We start from the raw sequence: 22081 nt of genomic DNA on the forward strand, positions 1-22081 counted from the left end.
TCATTGGCCTCTCGTAACTTGTGGAACGGCCTGTCAAAAGAGATCCGTCATAGTACAAATCTTGACAGCATCAAGATTTAAGATGCTGGGAGAGGCAGGATACAAATAAATCATTATTATTATTATTATTATTATTATTATTATTATTATGACAGTTATTGCATAAGACCAGCAGTTGAGCTCCACTTCCTGTGTCTCTACTTGTTGAGGTGTGTATGATCTTACCCAGATTCTGAGTGGTTTCCCCTCCCCCAGATCTAGTGGCTTCCTCAGCATCCTTTTGAGCCCTACAACATCCCTTTCCTGTTTTGCTAACGTTTAACTTTTGCAATAGCTTTTAGAGTTTCTTCTGCATCCTCATTAGGCTGCATTATAAGGAAATACCCATGGCTAAGAGGGTATGTGAGTAAAGAGAGTAACTGATTAGCAGGTGTAACTGAGCACCTATTCTGATGAAGTTAGATTGTTGATGGGATATAACCTCATTTTTTATGTTCTAAAGTGGGGAAGGAAATGTATTATTTTATATTGTAATACATCTGAAGTGGAAAAAACATATCAGGAAGGTTGTTTTTATTATATTTTCTGTAGATCAGTGATTCTCAAACTCTTTGCCTTGCAGGTATTTTGTAGTTCGACCTCCAGAATCCTAGACCATTGGCTAAGATGGCTGAGGTTTGGGAGGCTGAAGTCCAAAACACCTGGAGGCCCTGAGTTTGGGAATCAGTGCTATAGATCATTGTCCAGTTTTTCTGATGCAGATAACTTCTAACAAGCAACAAGGGTTAATTACAAGTTAAAACCCAGTCCATAACAAGATTAATATCGTTCAGATTTGTCTAATACACACTGGTACAACTCAGATTCGTTGAACCCCTATTCTAGGTAACTTTGGTAATATTTATATTATTGATGTGAGAAATGGCTGAAGTTCCAATAAAACAAACTCTCTCCATTACATAACCAGTATCAGTCCCTTGTGTAGTATGAGTATAATAATGTTGATATGACATAGATGGATGGGCAAAGTGTGGTACTGGGGCCTCATTTGGCCCTTGGATTGTTTTTGAGATCTCTGGGTAAATTGGTTACCCTAGACTGCTGTATTGCTGGCAGAAAGGTTAAATTCCTGTCTTGGAAGTCTCCTGAAGCTGTGATGTAGTTTTTAAATAGGTCACTGGATCCTCTTGCATTACAGACTGCCCAAAACGGCCGGTCTTGTGCCGCTGCCGGTTGCTGCGTCCAGGAACCGCAGCAGCCAAACCGCGCGGTTCCCGGGCGCAGCAAGAAAGAAGCACCAAATGTTAAGGAAAAAGCAACATGGGATATACAGTGAATGAAATAAAACATGTATGTGAGAGTCAGGATGACTCAGCAGAAGCAAATAGAAGCCACACAGGTGTAGAAGGTAATGGAATTAACAAGTCCTAAATGCCAAGGACAGAAATGCAAAGTGGATAATTGAACACACCTGAGAATTGTTAGGTGGTCAAGGCTGAGATGATGAAATCATTAATTGTGGGTTGAACCAAGAGAGCCAATGAGAGTGGATGTACACGCCCACTGGGTGGAAACAGACAACAGTGGGTGGTATTTTGCAATGACTATAATAATGGCTATGAATCCCAATGTATTTTGTGGGTAGTAGTGGATAGTAGTGAGGAGTATTGGAGTTGTGTTGGATAGTTTTGGAGCTGTATATAGTAGAATAAAGTAGATCTTTTATATTAGACTACTGAGTTGTCTGGTGTCTTGAGTCAAGAGACAAGAGCCAGCTGGATCCTGAAGAAGTGGGAAGACTTCTGTGGAAGCAAAAGTGAGAAGGCTTGGAGAGTTTGTCAGGGTCTTCAGCCTATTCTCTGTAACTGTGCTGCTTTAGAGCAAAGCTTTAACCACTGGCCAAAACTGGTCAGCGCCAGTGCGTAACAAGGTGGTGAGTTCAAGCCAGAGGTGAAGAGCTACAACTCCCATCATCCCTGACACCAAAATGGTGCTTCTTTCTGCGCCCCAGAAGTGGCGCCACAAGGCACGAGGCACGCACTCGCGGTGTCACTTCTGCCACGCGACGTCCATGACATCAAAATGGCGGCGCCCATCTGTATAGGGCGCCACCATTTTGATGCATTCGTTACACGCGAGGGGCAAGGCACATCAGGAAGTGCCGCCCCTCGCGTGTAACGATGGCGCCTCATGGGCCCGTCTGTAACGCGCCACTGTTTAACATCAAAAATTACACACATATATTTTTCAAAAATCCAAATGTACTTCCAGCCACCCAGGCAAAAATCTGCGTGCAAATTTATTTGCAAGCATTTACTAACATTAATTGTGTGTGTGTGTTTTTTTTTTTTTAAGGAATTCACTTTGAATAGCTTTTTTGTTCAAGTTCTGCTAATTATGAAGGTAGCTATATAATGTAGTTTTGTTTTGTATCTACATGTTCCAGTGATATGTCAAACTTTCTTAAACTTTATTCAGAAATATTTTTGGACTTCGTACATATGAGAATAAACTTCGAGTGTGTGGTGGTGTTCAAATTTCTTGTGTATACTATTTAACTTGCATGCTAATATAACCAAGAAGATACACAGATGGCATCCTAGAAATATTTTTGCACATTTGCATTAGCTTGCAGCTATCCATGTGATTGTTGTCATTTTTCTAACTCCAGCCCATCAGTGACTTTATTGTCAATGGGTGTTTCATGAGGCAAAACCAGGTGGACAGTGGAACAAATCCACACTCCAGGGCTAAAAAAAAGTGTTAAAAAGAACCCCCAAAATGCCAGCTTAGCATTGAAATTGAGCATCTTTGTGTCTGCCTATAGACAGCCTGGCACCAATGTGGAGCTGCGGCAAAGGGGAGAAATGAAAATTCAACAACTGCAATGGATGTAATTACAACATAAAGAAACCAGATAATTAAACAAGAGAGCATGTATGAGGGGGGTCTCCATGATTGTGTTTTGCCAGTGTATTATTCACACACCAATGCCCTGTACCAGAGGAGCATTGCATGTGTGACTGATCAAAGGGGCAGTCATGCAATAGGATGACATATGGGCAGATGTGGGAGGTACCTGGAGATTGCAGATAGGGTGCTTGTGCAACAGTGGACATGTATGGTGGAGAGGCAACCAAAAAAACGTACCCATCAGCGTGGCTTGATGATGGGCCTTGCAGTTGGGCTGTGTGCATTCGGCCTGCCTTGGGAGCAGGCTGTGTGGACAGTGGGGGTTTGACCCGCTTTTCAAAAAAGCAGGATTGAGCTCCTTTTTCCTTCCTGTCTGCTCCAGCCCCATGTTACACAACAAAGGCCTGTTACAGACTGCCAAAATAAAGCTGCTTCGGGTCTCTTTGGAGGTATGCTGTTAAAACGATGAATGGGTCCTACTAGTCCGGAGGTCATGCCAAAGCCACACTCCATTCCTAAGCACTGGAGTGCAGCTTTGGTGCAGCTTCCGGATTCTTAGGATGCATGCATCATTTAAACAGCATACCTCCAAAGAGACCCAAAGCAGCTTTATTTTGGCAGTCTGTAACAGGCCAAAGTATCATAAAAAGTACAAACAAATTAATTTCAAATCAGTTTATAATCTTTCTTAATTTTAGCCGTAATGGTCTTCACCACTATAAATACAAGTAACATATTTTGAGTTATAGTAAGCAGATGAGTTAGAGCTTTAGCTTAAATTTTAATTTGGTCCAAATTTTCACTAAAAGCTGGAACTGTCAGATAATACCGTTTTCACAACCTTTTGTCTTTAAGGTTCATGTAAACTGTTTCAAAGACAGTTTAAGAAAACAAATACATTTCTTTGTCTATTCCTTATACTGTTCTGTCATCCAGCTAAACAATATATTTGATGACAGACACGTAAGTTGGGTTTCCTAACACTTCTCACTGTGTAAGTTTTACCTTAGTTTCATTTTCCCAGACATGCACATTAACCAGCTGTTATCAAGAATCATTCATCTTTTCAGTAGCTGTTTTGGGGCTGTTTACATTTCTTATTTATCTTGTCACCACTATTGTATCCCCCCCCAAAAGGGCGGAGCCCTTTCCCGGCGAGCCAAGGCCGAGGAGGAGGCGGCTGGGACGCGTGCCCAGCCGCCGCCTCCTCCTCCTCCCGGCTTGCCTTCGCTCGCCGGGAAAGGGCTCTGCGGAGTCCTTTCCCGGTGAGCGAAGGAAGGGCGAGGGCCCTTTTGCTGGCCTCTGACGGCCCCAGGAGGGACCCTCAGAGGCCGGCAAAGGCCAGAGGACAGCGCGCCGTCCTCCACGGCCCTTTTGCCATCCTCTGACGGCCCCAGGAGAGACCCTCAGGGGCCGGCAAAGGCCGGAGGACAGCGCGCCGTCCTCCACGGCCCTTTTGCCATCCTCTGACGGCCCCAGGAGGAACCCTCAGGGGCTGGCAAACGCCGGAGGAGGAGCCAGAGGCTCCCTCCCTCTGAAAAGGGTGGGAGCCCCGCCCCCTGGTTGGCAGGAGCCCTGCCCCCTGGTTGGCAGGAGCCCTGCCCCCTGGAGGGTGGGAACCCCGCCCTGGCACCCAGCCCCCATCCTGGAGGTAGAAGCCCCACCCCCGGCACGCGACCTTAAAAAGGTTCGCCATCACTGTCCTAGGAGATAGGATTTTTTAGCACTTCAGAGCAGCGTTTTGTTGAAGTCACATATCAGTAAACCCACAAGGTATGCATTTTATGACATTGTTACCTTAAGCAGTTAAAACAATGCCTAAGTTGCAGACATGGACAAATTATCTCACCAGTTCTGTTTCTTGGGGTACTTTTTTGTCCCACATGGGGTAATATGTTGAGATTAAGAATGCCCCATGCTAATCTTTAATTGCAACATGATAACAGAGAAGCATAGAGATAGAAGAGACCACAAGGGCCATCCAGTCCAACCCCCTGCCATGCAGGAACGCATGATCCCTGACAGGTGGCCGTCCAGCCTCTATTTAAAGACATCCAAAGAAGGAGACTCCACCACTCTCCCGAAGGAGTGTGTTCCACTGTTGAACAGTTCTTACTCTCAGGAAGTTCCTCCTAATATTTAGGTGGAATCTCTTTTCCTGTAGCTTGCATCCATTATTCCATGTTCTGTTCTCTGGACCAGCAGAAGCTTGCACCATCCTGAATATGACATACCTTCAAATATTTAAACAGGGCTATCATGTCACCTCTTAACCTTCTCTTCTCCAGGCTAAACATACCCAGCTCCCTAAGCCGGTCTTCATAGGGCGTAGTTTCCAGACCTTTTACCTTTTTGATTGCCCTCCTCTGGACACGCTCCAAGTTGTCATCCTTTTTGAATGGTGGTGCCTAAAACAGGACACAGTATTCCAGGTGAGGCCCGACCAAAGCAGAATAGAATGGCACTGTTATTTCCCTTGATCTAGACACTGTACTTCTATTGATACAGCCTAAAATTGCATTTGCCTTTTTAGCTGCCGCATCACACTGTTGAGTCATGTTCAACTTGTGGTCTACTAGCACTCCTAGATCCCTTTGACATGTAATCCTGTTAAGCCAGGTTTTCCCCATCCTATATCTATGCATTTCATTTTTTCTACCTAAATGCAGTACCTTACATTTCTCACTGTTGAAGCTAAGCAAGAGTAAAAAGTTGGCCTAAATTACATTTAGTTGAGATTGAAAATAAGATTCCTTAACGTGTTTAACTATGCTATTTTTTTAAGTATCCAAAAATTTTGCTAGTTAGTTTTTTATTTTATTTTTGGCAGAAAAAGTGGTTTCCTAAAATAAGTCTTCTACTGCATTTGAACATATATATATATATATATATATATATTGCTCTAGGTGTTTCAGTACTGTGTAATAGCTTTCATTCTAAAAGGTAAAGGTATTTGCTTTCGCACTACTAGGTTGGTAGAAGCTGGGACTAGTGATGGGAGCTCACTCCATCATGTGGCACCTGGGCCTCGGAACTGCCAACCTGTCGATCTTGCAGTCAATGAGTCACTATCTTAACCACTTGAGCCATCACATCCCTACACCCCTGAAAAAATCGGGATTTTTACCCTGGAACAGACTGGAATTATTATTGGTTCAACAAAAACCTGAGAAGTCACTTAATGTAGGGTTCTTGTTTGTTTTTATCTGTTTGGATAAGATCTCGGAAAGTAGTTATTTTTAAAAACAAACAGTTCCTGTGTGGCTCGTTAAGAACAAACCTACTTTGTGAAACTCAAACTTAGCTTTGCTCTTTGTGTTCTTTTTCTTGAAGGGAAAAATCTATCCTTGAATATCCTGTAGTTGTAGAAAATATTAGAAATAATAATTTAGACAGTGATACAAGCAGCCACTGTTGACTTTAGTGTGTGTGTTGACTTTATTGTGTTAATGTATGCCTGCTTAGGCTATACTACTTTCGTAATATTTCTGTAGAAGGGAAACTTGATGAATATCAGCTGAGAAAGAGTGCTGTCTCTGAATGCATTGCTCCTTCTTGTGCCTTTTGGCACAATATTTTTAAGGGCGAACTAGAAAGAAGAGTGTTGTCAAGGAGAATCAAATAACACATTATTCAAAATATAGAGTTCTTTGTCATAGACTTCTTCTTGTTTAACCAATAGGGATATTTGGATGCAGCTATGTAGCCTAAGCAGTGTCCAATGATATATACTAAGGTTTTTTAGCCCCACCAGCTCATGATATTTTGGTGGGTCCTAAAGAGCTGGTCCAGCATGTTGGCTTATTCTTTGGAATTGTGAGCAATGCTGCATGAAGTTTGAGGTGTGGTGCCACAGGAGATTATTGGAGCCTTTGCATAAATGTGCTCCATAGAATACTTCACTTTATTTGCTTCTCAATTTGATTGTGTTTTGAGTTATTTATGGCATACTAAAGTTAAGCAGCCATAACTGATGTTATCATGTGCTGCTGCTGCCATTTTTTGCAAAGCTGGAATTTCAAGGTGCTTTCAAATTATGACACATTTACACAGGTTTTCCTTTCTCGTTATTTCCTTAAAGAGCAATGATGCATGTATGTGTATGCTTACTTGTTTACATAGGCATATGTGTATATGGCTATTCTGAAAGACTGAAATAAGATCAACCTTGTTGTGTTACTGATAGCAACAGTACATGTTAGTATTGTGTGTAGGTAGGCGTTGTACTGAAAAAAATCTATCCTTTCAGGTTTAAGACAGTATACAAGGGTAGTGGCATGTTGCCTTGTCTCTTTATTAGTAAAATCAGTTTTTAAAAAGGCATGTCAGTGTATGATTGGATTTTAGATGATTGTACTGATTTTTGAAGATCCATTTTCTCATCATAAACAGCTGCCAAAGACATCCTTCCACATATGCACTTGCTTTTTTACATGAAAATAAGACTTTTCATTTCTGATATTTGAAAGTAATGATTAGATTCACCTTAACTTCACTGCAGTACAAGAATGTACAAGAACTGCTTGCTTTGTTTATTAAAACTTCAAATCTGTTCAGTCTTCACTGAACTGCTAGCTGAGCACCCTTAATGTCAGTTTCATTGAATGCTTACATTTGTAAACTTAAATTGCATAAGATACCTGACCTCTAATAAGATGGACTCATTGCAAAACAATTATCATAGACTCATAGAAATGGAATGGACCAGAAGGGGCATATAGTCCAAGCCTCTGTCATGCAGGAATATACAACTAAAGCACTCCTGAAAGATGGCTGTCCATCCACCAAAGAAGTAAAGTCCACCACCCTCTGAGGCTGTTTGTTCCACTGTGGAAAGGAAGATCTTCCAAAAAGTTCTTCTAGGTATATGTTGTCTCACTTCTGGCTTCCAGGCTTGTTCCAAGACTATGGCGGGTTATAGACCGCCGCTTTGAGGCGGTCTGCCACTGCCGCCGTTTGCTCCATGTGGGAGCCGCAGCAGCCACACCGCACGGCTCCCGCGCAGAGCAAAAAAGGAGCTCCAAAATGGAGCTCCTTCTTGTGGCGCCTCTGTGACGTCGCGAGGCGCCGCTGGCACATTCACAACGTCATAGGCACCGCAACACGTCTGGACGCTATGCGTCCGATACGTAAACATGGCAGCCCCCATGTGGAAGGGGCGCCGCCATGTTGTACGTATGGAATACGTACTAGGGTTAGGGGGGTGCGAAAGCACCGCCCTTTCCTAACCCTAATACGTATTCCATACGTATTTTTTGGCGGTCTGTAACCCGCCTATGGTGGCACAGACAATGAATAGCTACCTCTCTTTAAGAATCAAAATTGAGTTTCTGTTCTATTTTGCTATTATAGAAATGAAGTAAATAAGTCTAAAGCACATAGTAGGGTTTTAGTTCCTTAAAACGATGATCCATTGCCTATAATTTTTTAATGGAAATGTTGCAAGAGACACTGTTTGGTACTGTCACGCCTGCATGTTACCCTCCTGCTTTCCCTCAGTTTTTTTCTTCAGCCCATGCTACTGAAACTCCCTCACATAGAAAAAAATTAAGTGTACTTAAAATGGTATTCCCTCCCCCATTCATTACAGGCATCCCTCCTCTTTATTCAACACGTTAGATACCAGAGCTTTATCGGTCCCACATTTTGACAGTTCCTCCTTTTTGACAGTGCCTTGGTTCCTTACCTGTCAAATAAGTATGGGCTTCCTGTACTTGAAGCAAACAAACTGAGGAGAGCTTTATATCTTCCGATATCAATGAATGTAATCCCTTGTAGAGTCTACAGCGCTGGATTATCATTTGTATGAAATATATGTACATAGGTTAGATGGCATTCTAAGCAGGGTGTATAAAAATCATCATTTTTTAAAAAATTGATCTTTAAAGTTTTCATTTGGCCTACTGTTTATATGAGTATTAATGTGCTAACCACATGGTTCACATGTAATACTGAACAAGCAGTTTTGCATTATGGACTTTGGATTAATCCGCAGTTACACGAAGATTAGGGCCATTTGATCTGTTTGCCTTTTTTGCTATGATCACAGCATTAAGATGACAATACAATTGGTCCATTCCACAGATTCAATTACCCATGGTTTGAAAATATTAATATGTATGTATGAATTCCAAAAAACAAACCTTGATTTTGTCATTTTATATAAGGGACACCATCTTCCTTACCATATATACTCGACTAGGATCTATAGCAGTGGTCCCCAAATAGTGTCCTTTAAGAGATTTTGGATTTCAGCTCCCACAAGCCTCAGCCATGTTGGCCAATAGTCTGGGATTCTGGGAGCTGAAGTCCAATATCCCTTAAAGAGCACAGTTTGGGGACCACTGATCTGATGGATGAAGCAAATGTCAAAGAACTTAATTCCAGCAGGCATAACTGTTTGTCCTCATTCTAAAGGCTGGATGGATGAGAGAATAGAGGAGGGTCAGTGTTTCCAGAACAGATTACACTCTTGCCTTTCACCAGGGGATAGTTCCTTTTTAAATAAGAGTTAATGTACAGAAGGTACATTGACCCATGAATAAATCGATTCAGGGGTTTTTTTGGGGACAAATTTTTGACTATAATTTCTTGACTTATACATAATCATATACAGTACATTGTATATTTAATAGGACTTGAGTATCCACCAATTTTGGTATTTACCAGGGGGCGGGGGAATGTATCCTGGAACCAAACACCAGTGGATACCAAAGGTATTGTAAGCTTCCATAAATTGCTAATACTTTGGCTGTTAAGTATTTTTTAAGGATTTGGGCTTATTTGTGATTCCTTTGAATCATGTATAGAGATTAATGAAAAATATTCAGAGAGAATGGTTGAAGTTTCAATGTTATTTCATCAAGTGTGTCAATATTGGTGTCCTGGAATGCTCTATATATGATTACAACAGACCTTTAAATTTTTCTTTGAATAGTTTGAACCTTTATGTGTCCTTGCTTTCCTATTACAGTGGGCCCTTGGTATCCTTCAGGGATCCGTACTCCCCCCCCCCCCCGCCAAGGATACCAGAATCCACGGATGCTCAAGTTCCAGTGTCCTTAATGCCGGCGTGGCCACATGGCTATGCTGCCATTAGGGAGAATGAGATGGAGTCCTCCCTCCCTCCTTTCTTCCTTCCTCCCTCCTCTAAATCTTCTGCCCCAGCTTGGCTTTGGGGGCGGAATCTGGCTCCCAGTCAACCGGGGGTGGGCTTGAGCCTTGAGTCTCAGAGCCACTGTCCCCAGGCCCAGCACCAGGGAGAGAGCCTCGGTTCCAAGACTCAAGCCCTGACTCTCTCTGGCCAACAAAGCTTGGGTCGTGGAGCCCAGAGGTTCCATCTCTGGTACTGGGCCTGGGGACGGGCTCAAAGACTCAAGCCTTGGCCCCAGCCCTGGCTGACAAGGAGCCAGACTCTGCCCCCAAAGCCAGGCCAGGGCAGAAGATTTAGAGGAAGGAGGAGGGGGACAAGGGACTTTTGTCCCCAGTGACCATGTGGCTGCATGCGCACTTCCATTAGGGACAATGAGGGCTTGCCATCCGTGGATGCTCAAATCCACAGATGGCAAGTCCACAGATAAAGAGGGCCCATTGTAGTCTTGTCTGAGTTGCTATATCATAGCAATGTATTCTTGGGATATGAGTTCTGATATTAAAAAAGGTGTTCAGGCAGTAGTTTGAATGTCTGAAACAATATACTGTACTAAGGATCAGGATATACGATGGTTACATCTCCTTCACTTTGGCAGAAAAACTTCAGGCAAAAATACATCAGGTTTTTTAAAACTGTTCACATCACTTTGTTATTCATTTGAGTTTTAGTATCCTTCAACTTGGTTCTAAAAGTATTTTGCTTAGAACTTTATAGAACACATGATATATCTACCAGTTTATTCATTTCTAACCCACAAGTACTAACAATAGAAAATTTGCATCATGTGAATTGTAGGATATTTTTCAGTGTATTCCAGGGTATACAAATGACCCATGTAAAAATCAATGCTTTCCCATGAAGAATTGAATGTATGCCATCTAAATACCAGAGCTAAAAAGCACCAGCTTAGAATAAATGTGTTTTTTAAAAGAAAATTATTTATGAGGTAAAATGTATGGGGGAGGGGATTTCATCACCTCAGTGAACTCTAATGTCCCCCAATCCCACAGTGGGAAAAAAATCTTGATTTCCTCTTAATGTTCTGGTAAACCACTGCTTATCACTTCTGCTTTGCTACATTATGGTTCATTGGGAAATGATACAGAACATATTTTATCACAATGTGTTACATTGGCAAAATCAAAGAGGGACCCAAGTGGTAAAAAAACAAACGAAAAACCTGTTGATCATTTGATATCTTAATACAATTTTGTCCCAGACATTTTTTTAATAGGGAGAAAAAGTGTCTGAAATTTGTCTGAAATCAGACAAGTGCCTGAGATTTAATGACATAATTAACAACTCTGCAAGTGACAGTATAGTGAAATTGCCTGCGTTTTAGGTTTAGTTCTATGTGGATTCTGCAACAAAGCATGATTCTGCGTGAAGGCTAACATGTAATTCTCAGATTGATACAGTCTGCCCTTCTTATATTTTTTTATACACGGATTCAAGCATTCACGGTTTGAAAATGTTCCAAAAAAGTATAAATTTCAAATATAAAACCGTGATTTTCCATTTTTTATAAGGGACACCATTTTGCTACGTCATTATATTTAATGGGACTTGAGCATCCACGGATTTTGTTATACACAGGGGATCTTGGGACCAAACCCCAGCATATAACTAGGGTCCACTGTATATTGAGATTCAATCAGTTTCATGGTATTTCTACTAACTCAGATTTTAAAATTTCGTGTCTTGATTAATAATGTATGCCAGCCACAGATGCTGGCGAAATGTCAGGAAGAGACTCTTCTAGAACATGGCCACATAGCCCAAAAAACCCACACAAAAACTATGGATGCCAGCCATGAAAGCCTTCGACTTCACATTGGTGGCATGAGCTTTCAATTACAAAAGCCCATGCTAACCAACTTCTTTCTTTCATTTAGTCTCAAGAGTGTTACAAGATCCCTTTCTATATTGATTTTCCATACTAACATGACATTATCTTTGAATTCTGTCACAATAAGTATTAATCATTACTATACAATGTATTTTGTACAGTGAATATGTTGGTTTAAAAATAACATGCTATGAATTCCCAATGGGAAGTTCTAGTATACTAGAGAGTAGGAGGCTAGTTCTGTACTTTTCCTCGAGAAAAAACTCTTTCACCTAATGTGCAAGGAACCTGCAGATTTTATGTCCAGAAAGAGCCTCTATTCTTTCCTTACCATTGAGATGAGAGACCCAGTTTGAAATTCTCTAAAAACTGCCCCAAAATCCTGCTGTGTAGTATTCAGTTAGTGTGGCTGAAAAAGCATATTCTGCAGTGCCAGTCAGTCAAATCAGGTGGTGTGGGAACTCCATACAGAAGATGATTTAATTATAGGTCTGCTAATGGATTGTTGGATTTGCGGGTTCCTCCATGTGACCTTATACTTGGATGTGACCCATTTCGCCTTGTGCTTGGTTTCTGTTACTGTCAAAATGATAGATAACTTAACTGTTTACCTGCAGTTTATGGAATTTTACATTCTAATTCTTGAACTTTTTATCCTTTACAGATGCCACCACAAATGAACAGCAAAATCTCTTCTGTCAGAAATTACAGCAGTGTTGTGTATTATTTGATTTCATGGACTCTGTTTCTGACTTGAGGAATAAAGAAATTAAAAGAGCAACACTGAATGAACTGGTGGAATATGTTTCAACCACTCGTGGTGTGATTACTGAATCAGCATATTCTGACATAGTGAAAATGGTAGGTAAAGCATCAGAACTGTTGTTCTTTGAAGATTTGTAAAAGTGAAACCCGGTATTACTTGCTAAGTATAGACTTTATTCTGGATTACCATTTGGTGATAAAGTTGTACTTTTCCTGGCATAATTTGCTTCTAAATTGCAAAAGAAGAAGGTTGGTTCCATTTAGTTGAGGATGCGAAAATTTGTTTCAATGCATTTGTTAGAATCTCACCTGCACTTTCTTATATATCAGGTGGCAAGATAGATTTATTTATTTTGTTTAGTAATTTGTGCATATTTTAAAATTTACCTCATGTACATTTATTTGCACATTTAATGTAGTATACACTTTTTCTCTATTAAGTAAACCATTTTTGTAATTTTTCAATTTTTTACATTATGGCTGTTCACATTTTAAAATGTATACAGTGCACCCATGCCATGTGGGCACACTATATGTGGTTTTCATGTTACGCTGAAGCTGCGCAGAAAAAGCAACAATGGCACACGCACCCATGGAGCGTCTGGCTGCACTGCAAGCAGGAGCCTTTTGCCTTACGCTGGGGGGAGGGTCCGGAATGGATCACCCATGTAAGGGAAGGGTCCACTGTACATTGTTTTATGCACACTTTATTTTTCTCAGACACCCTGCAATCTATAAACATATGTAGATTTTTGAGTTAAGATGCATGTCTTTTGCATGAAGTGTGAAAAGGCTAATTTCAGTGAGTTAGTCAAATCTTTTCCATCCTTAAATTCAACTGCCTGCCTGTTCACCACTGGTTTCTTTAAAACAGAGTGCGGTGATTAGGAGATAGGAAATAATACATTGTTCTTACATCTTTCATTGCTGAATGAAGGGAAAGTATTAAAGCTCAAATGCAAAGCTCAACTGTAGTTTTATTGAACACTTAGGCGTGTTACAGACCGCCCCTTTGGGGCGGCCTGTAACCGACCCTTTCCCCGCTGTATTGGGGCCTCAGCTGCCACAACGGCAGCATCTGAGGCCCCGATCCGCCGCTTTCCAGGCCGCAGGGAAGCGGCAAAAGGCCGCTTCTCCGTGGCCTGGAAAGGGGTGTCCTTGGGGCTTCATGCCCCAAGGACACCCGATGGTGGCGGGGAGGAGGAGAAAGGGGCCGCTCGGCCCCTTTCTCCCTTGCGTCCCTGGCGCAGCTGTCTAAAGGCTGCGCCAGCGACGCAAACCGCAGAAGGCGCTCCGTTTCGGAGCTCCTTCTCACGCTGCGGAAAGGGTGCTCTAGGCGCCCTCGCGCAGCGTGACGACATCACAACCCGCCGCCTTGTTTGCAGGTGGCGCGGTGGTGACGTAGTCATGGCGGCGCCCATCTGTATAGGGCGCCGCCATTTTGTATGGACTGGGTCCATACTAGGGTTAGGGGAGTCAAGAAGTGACGCCCCTTTCTAACCCTAGTACGTGCTCGTCGCGTACTAGGGTGCCTATTTGTAACGGGCCTAACTGTGCAAGAAGCACTGTTCTATGTATGTCGAGAAGAGCAAACTGCTAAATGTCTGCCTAAATTTATAGCTGCAACTGCAAGGAGAAAAAAGCTTACAGCTCAACCAGCAGTCACTTCTAATCTTCTGCATTTAACATTTAGTAGTTCTAATACAAGCTGGTGTGTGTTTGGAAAATATCGTTGTTTCCCATCCATATTTCTTCTGCCCACCCCCCAATTTTAACAGCAGTTCACCTCCCAGCTCCTTCTGATATCACATTGACTCTAACCTCCATGCAAAACAGGCAGTGCAAAGCAGCAAATGAAGGTGTTAAAAATCCTGCTTAGCTTTTGGATGTGCACTTGCTCATTATGAGAAAGAAGAGAGAGAAATCAACTGGAAATATGAGGCAGAGAGGTGAAGAAAGAAAGAAAGAAAGAAAGAAAGAAAGAAAGAGTGGAGGAGAAGATGCAAGAACAAGAAAAAATTGAAGAAGAATTATTGAACGGGATAAAAAAATAGCTAGAAGATGATATTGGGAGAAAATGGGTAGGTCAGTGAGTAGGGAAGGAAAAACAGTGTAACTGAAGGGGAGGGGAGAAGGCTTTAGCCACTATGGTTGTCAAGATGGCAGTGTTGGCATGTGTCTCCTGCTGGACTCCCAATATCTGTTTCTAAACGTTTATGAAAAATGTTTACAATTCTGTTTATTCTTACAGGATTTTTGAGGATTTGCAGCAAATTGACCACATTACATATTCTTAATGTGAGATAACTGAAATGATACAATGGCCATCAAAGGTCACATATTAACAATCTTCCATGTTCTTGAGTTTTTAATTCCCTTTAAAGGATGTGTACTGAGAATGAAACTGCATATTACATTAAGTACATTATTTGAAAATACAGTTAAAAACACCATTTCTTTTAGCAAAAACCTGTTAAAACAAGGTATCTAGGTAGAGAGGTTTACCATCATGCCCCCTGTCCTGGTGTTCTGTAAAAAAAGAAAAGTCTTCGTAGTTTCTGTGGCTCACACAAAATGGGTTTTTGCACCTGCACAGATGCCCTTTCAGAATGTTCTAGAGTTGAGTAGCTTGGAGGAACTCTGCCTGCTCCTGGGTACTGCACTTGTTCTAGCCCACCAAGCTACCATTCCCTAAGTTCCTTTTCCTCTGCTGAGCTAGTGACTCCTCTTGATGTGCTCTTGTGTGGAATATTTTCTCTTTTTTCTTAATTCCTTCTATTCACCCCCCTGTATCTTTAATCTTATTTCTTTTGGTTGAAATACTACCAAAGACAAAACATCTTTCACTTTACTTCACGTTCTCCTTCTCCCCTTTCCTCCTGTAGCTCCACTTCTCTGTTTAAACGGTGCTCCATTTGTGGATGGAAAGTTACTTTATCTGACACACATATTGCCTATATGAGGGAATATTGTTTAGCATTGCCTCATTTCCAGGGTGTTATGACTGAGGCTATAAGGATTAGGCATTTTGCCTAAAGATACATCTTTAGTCTTTGGAAGAAGTCTCTAAAGGTTTTGGAGCAAGTGGCAACTCAGTTTTTTTTTACCACTTCCACAACTGCTGCCAAACTGCAGGAAATGTCGAGACCATCTTTGGTACTGACAGATTCCAGTCTGCTTCCAACTTGCTACGTCTCATTGAGGCATTCAAGTCTCACTCACAATTATCCCAAAATCTACTGCTACACTGGTAGCCAGGTCTTTGATCCTGATCATGACCACCACTCATAATTCCAGCAAAAATTCTGAGGTGGATTTGTTATCAGATGCTTCTGAGAAGTCAGGTCAGATGGGGCACCATGTTTCAGAGGAACCAGGATTGGTTTCTGAACCTAAGAAGAAATAGAAAAAAGGTGAAGCATACCAGTCAGCCTGTGGTTGAGATTCCTGTGTCATGAATCTCAATAACGATGGTTAAAGCAGTAGAAACTACACCAAATACAAGGTTGCACCATCTGCTGTCGACTCCATCTGTATCTATGCCTGGTACTGACAGCTGACCCTGACAGTTGGTTGATGAGGGCACTACCACCATCTCCTTGATGTGAAAGGTCCCTGTTTTATTGAGAGAGATTGTATGCATCATTTCAACCCCACTTTCAACAATACAGGTATTAGGAGGATTCACTGTTTACACATCATACATAAGCCAATACTGGCGAGAATACCTTTAGAGAGTTGCACTGAGATCATAAAACTCTTATTCTTCATCTTACAGAGATTGAAACCATGCATCAGATGTTCACTATCACACCACTAGGAGATTTCTATATTCTAGGTATTGTTGTCAATCTTGGTCCCCTTCTTTACTAGCTTATTCCCCATAATATTGATTGCGACATATTCACCACTCGACAACTCCAGCTGTACATCACCACATACTCATTGATCTTCAGTACCCAAATTGACAACCTCTGATGACAGCCACTTTTTAAAGACCATCACTTTGGAGTAACTGTTCTGACATCAGCAACTGTTGTTATAACTACACTGTACTTGTAACCTATCTCAGTTCTCCATAAATTGTTTAATAACATAGTTCACATTAAGGTGAAACAGACAGGCCAAATAAAGCAGTTTCCACCTGCCGTGAAGACGGGCCATTTAGATGACACATGCCTCCAAAGTGGGTGGAAACTGGATTGAAGCTGCACTCTGGGACTGAAAACTGGAGCAAAAAGAAGCCGTGATATTCCAATTTAGCCTGGAAAATGCACACTTTCAACTCTCCATTATAAACGCCCCAATGCAAGAGTGGTTCTGAAGGTGCATTCCATCCTAAACCTAACCCTAAAGCTGCACATAAACGCACTGATGTAGGTGCACATTAAAAAAGGACAGAGTGGTCTGGGCAGCAGTGCAAAAAAGTAAAAGTGTGACACCTCCAATGGCTATAAGTACAACATACACAAACCAGATATTCCACGAGGGGGCATATGGGGAAGATTGTTTTTTGCCAGTGTTTTACTGGGCACACTGATGCTCCAGTGTCCTGTAGTGATGGTGGATAGCAGATGAGCCTGATTAAAGAGGCAGCCATCCAGTGGAATGGCATCTAAGCAGTAGGCAGTCACTGGCGATGTTTTTGTGTGACAGTGAACATGCATGGTGGGGAAGTGACAAAAAAAATTACCCAGCAGCATAGCTTGATGCCGCCACTGTGCGGATGGCAGGGTTGCAACCTGTTTTGGAAAATGCAGGTTTCAGCTGCTTTTCCTGCCCATCTGTTCCACTTCATTGTGTATCATTTGCTTCAAGAAGAGGGTTCTTTATTATAATTTTGCAGATTTTTAGGCTACTTGCAAAATGAAGAAAAGCTGCAAGCTTTGTATTAAATTGTGTTGAATTTTGATTTCTAGGTCTTATGTTAGCCAAATGTTTGAGAAGATATAGTTGAACATTTGATTGTGATGCTTGAAATTCTTAGTATTTTAAAAGCAATTGCTTTCAGTATGTCAAGTTCAACCAAAGCGTGTGTGAATGTGTGCATCCTAAATACTTCCAAATCCTTAGTGGCCCAACTTACAAAGAAACTGAGTGTTGCAGCCTACTTCTGGAGTGAAGCGTCTGGAACATGGTTCCTTTATAAGTCTTCTTGCTTGAGCCTGCATATCTTTTGTCTTCTGTAAGTCTGACCTGCACATGTGCAAAATATCCATTTGTCCATATGATCTTAGATAAAAGATTTTGTAAAAATAACAGCTGAAGTTAGCAATAATAAATGTAAAGTGAGGGTGAGGAAGATGTGATTATGCTATACCTCAGCAGTGAGGTATATTTCAGACAATTATTACCGTAAATACAAATTAAATGTTGACTGAAGGGTGATGAGAATGTGAAAGCACTTCATCTTTTTCTCTTAAAATGTCTCAAAACAATGATTTGCCAATCTGAAATGTACAGTTCAGGGAGACTATACTTCTATATTAATGCTTTTTGTGTTGTTAGAAAACTGATCTGGTAGCATTTAAATATATACAATCATTGCATGCTGCTCTCTTATATACAAAACACTTACATTTCCATTGAGACATACTAGACATGACAGGCAGTCAGATCAGTTCCTCCAGCATTCTACTCTAATCTCTGAATTAGTTATCATATTAGTTTATTTTTAGGTTTGAGAAACTGACATTAGTATCTAAAAATATTATGCTACAGTAAATCTGTTAGTCTATGAACCCAGTGTTGAAGCTTTGAAATGCAATGAAATATTATAATATTAATGGATGTACTCACCCTGCAAAAATTAATGTGCTTTAAAAAAAAGTAAATAGCCCCTTCAAAAATTAAACAAAAGGAAGTGCTAAACCTTTTATTTTGTACCTGATTTAACAGTAGATAAGTACAAAAAAGTCTATAGTATCTGAGCTGCTCCTGGGTCTGGAAAAGACAAGCCAAATTCCATTCTAAATACAAGAATGTACTTAACACAGTGGGTCCTTCTTATCTGCGGAAGGTTCCATTCCAGACCTACCCCCCACGGATGTAAAAAAACAACAAGACCTCAAGTTCCACAGTTATGAATGGTGACACACGCATGCATGGCCATTAATGGCAATGGGGTTTGCTGTCTGTGGATGCTTAAATCCACGGATGACAGGCGAGGACTTGGGGAGGGCTGTACCAAATGACTAGATACTTCATCCAAATATGTTACAATACTTGAAGGCACTCTTCAGTAAGTAAGTAGTGTGAAGAGTTGGTATGCTGCTGACAGCAGTAGTGCTTTATAAATTCTGAGATGTTTGATCCCTTGGCCGAATTTTGTGCAAAACGTAGGTATGGGATAGGCAGCCAAGTTTGCTGGAGACTTCCTTATTTTTCTTCTTGCATTTTTCGCTGTGATGTAAGGCAACAAAACTGCACTGAAAATTCCAGCCCAATCAGTCCATTCAGCTACTAAGCATTGCACCACTAAAGCAGATCATAATGCATGATATTTTCCCATGCTTTATCTTCATATAACTCATCTATTACAATGGATGCTGCAGTCACTGCTTTAAGAATCTGTACCCATTTTTTTTTTCAAACAGGTGAATTCTGCTTGACCTTCAGGTGTAAAATTATTCCATATGGTTTGCACACTTCAGTTGCAATAAAATTATTTGCCTTTGTTATATCTCCCCATGCTAACACAAAACTAGCATTATCCCATGTTTTTGGTACATTGAAAGGAGAGAGTGTGGTATCAAAAATACCTAGATTTGTCTATCCAAGACATTAGAAGTAACTTAATTCAGAGCTTCTCAGTTACCTTGTTCAGACATCACATTGAGTAGTTAATTTGGTGATTGGGGATGCACCACAGCTGCTGCTACATTTCCAGTCTGAATTCCAGATGCTTATGATAACATTTAAAGGCCAAAATGGCTTGGGACCTAGCTACTTGAGGGAGTGTCTCTCTCCATATGTGCCTGCCTGAAGATTAAGATCTTCTGGGGTGGGGGAGGCTTCTCCATGTCCCACCAATAAAGGTTAATACATAGTGATAGGACATGGGAGAGGGCCTTCTCAGCCGTGACACCCCAATTGTGGAATACCCTCCCCTTGGAGGCCCAGTTAGCACCAACATTTATTTCAATTAAATGCTAGGTTATAACTTAGCCATTCATCAAGGCCTTTTGGCTTCATTAAGTCATCCCAAATACTGCTGTACATAGTTTTTAAAAATCAGATCTTTTAAATCTGTTTTTAACTCATGATGATGTTTAATATGTTTTAGCATATTTGAATTATTTTATTGTTTTAAAAAGTATACTTTGTTTTAATGCTATTTATAAACCACACTGAGATCTTTTAATATAGGGCAGGGTATAAATATTCTATAAAAAGTGTCCTGTCCTGGCACTTTACTGTGAGAAGAAAATGTGGTTCTGGAAGCATGTAATGCTTGTTTATCATATATTAGAAGTTAAAGTATGTATATATACATGCACACAGAAACACTGCACCTGAGTCAAGAGAATACTGTAATCTGATAGTCTGGCCCTGTGCCGATTGTTGAAGAGAGCTTGCATTGTAGTGTGCTGGATTCCAAACCTTAATCCATGACAGCCTAACCTACCACATCCTTTGATCATTATTCATCACTGTTTCTTCCCTGTAGGCTATTTGCTAAATCTCTGCCCACACAATATGTGAACAGAAGCTTCTCAAATATTCATTCTAGCTAAACTGTGAGATTATGCAGAGGGTGTCTGTTGAAATTTTCAAAACTGGAGGGACTGAAATATGATTTCCAGGGTTCAGTGTCTGGGGTTTCAGACACATGAAACTGGCAAAATGCCATCAGTAATCTATTCTCTGCCCTCTCTGGTGTTTTCTTTCTTAGTTTTTCACTGTTCTAAATTTCTTGATTTGTACATATTTCAATTGCAAAATGTTAGCTATTTATATTGTTGTTGAGTGCCTTTAAATTGTTTCCAATTTACGACAACCGTAGACTGAATCTTTCATGGGGTTTTCTGGGGCTGAGAATGTGTGCTCCACTCAAGGTCACCCAGTGAGTTTCCATGGCCCAGTGCGGAATTGAACTCTGATCTCCAGAGTCATAGTCCAACACTCAAACCACTATACTGCCCTGGCTCCAATTAAATTTATATTGAAATGGTCTGAAGGGACCCAGACTTTCCCTAAGGTCTTTAGGCTTGAATGCCTTATATCGTTATCTGAAATGTATACCATATATATTTGACTATAAGCTGACCTCATGTATAAATCGAGGGCAGGTTTTGGGGCCAAGATTATGGATTTTGTTATGATCTGTGGCTAAGTCGAGGATAAAACTTAGGGGCATGTAACAAAGGATCTAAAGGACAATGCAAAGGAAAATAATGGCAAAGAACTTAGAAAATTGTGGCAGGCATAGCTGTTTCTGCTCATCCTAAAAGCTGGATAGATGAGAGAGTAGAAGGGATCCATACTACTTTTTGATGCTCTTCAGGTATCTATGAATGAGTTAAAATACAGTACTTACATTACATAAGTAAGTACAGTACTTCCATTACCGTGGATAAGTTAACCCAGCTTTTTTGAGTCAATTTTTGACTAAAATTTCTAGACTTATTCATGAGAATATGCTGTACATTTAAATATCTGGCTCTTGTTAACAAGAAACAGCATTTTCCTTAAATGTTTTCTCCTAATATCAGTTGCTACAGATATCAGTTGCTACAGATATGAATGTTTTTCCTGTTATTTATGCAATATATTTTAGGTGGCAGTATTCTTCCAGTTTGATTCATGATGCTGTTGTTAACATTTAAAGCTCTGTATCATTTTAGATCTCAATACCCTAGAGAGTGCTTCTTCTTATATATGCTTGCCTGAGAATTGTGATCTGTTGGATGGACCTTCCTCTATTTCCCACTGGTGGGTGGCAATATATTGTAGAAGGGCATGGGAGTGGGCCTTCTCAGCTGTGGTACCCCAGTTACAGAATAGCTTCCTCTCAAAAGCCTGAATGGTGCCAATGCTGGTATCATTCCAGCATCTAGTCAAAAGATGGCTTTTTAATTAAACCCATAGTGGCCTAATTGATTTTATGCAATTTGTACATATGCTGCAGGCAACATTGTTCTAAGTTGTTTAAACTGGTTTTAAATTGTCTGGTTTTAATTGATAAATGATTTAACATGTTTCTAATATTTTAAAATTGTTCTTATTTTTTTTTGCCTTAAAATGGCTTAATTGTACACTTAACTTATTATCTTGTGATATAGGATAGGGCAGAAATACACATAAAAATAAATAATCCATCCATTTTGCTCACACAGTAGATAGATCAAAATAATGTGAGTGGGCATCATATATCTCTTTGAAATCTAACACAAATTTTG

At 40.7% G+C, this 22081-nt stretch overlaps 1 protein-coding gene across 1 annotated transcript in view; it reads left to right on the forward strand.

The window, feature by feature from the left end:
- Positions 1 to 22081, forward strand: part of LOC149310592 (serine/threonine-protein phosphatase 2A 56 kDa regulatory subunit alpha isoform-like) — an 80415-nt gene that overhangs the window by 27221 nt on the left and 31113 nt on the right. Inside the window, exon 2 of the mRNA XM_089529262.1 lies at positions 12580 to 12776. Coding sequence (XP_089385388.1) covers positions 12580 to 12776 — 197 coding nt within the window. The remainder of the gene's footprint in view (positions 1 to 12579; positions 12777 to 22081) is intronic.

Source organism: Sceloporus occidentalis, unplaced genomic scaffold (genome assembly GCF_023333645.1).
Source record: "Sceloporus occidentalis isolate IW3139 unplaced genomic scaffold, rSceOcc1.0.p SCAF_6, whole genome shotgun sequence".
In the NCBI taxonomy this organism is placed as follows: Eukaryota; Metazoa; Chordata; class Lepidosauria; order Squamata; family Phrynosomatidae; genus Sceloporus; species Sceloporus occidentalis.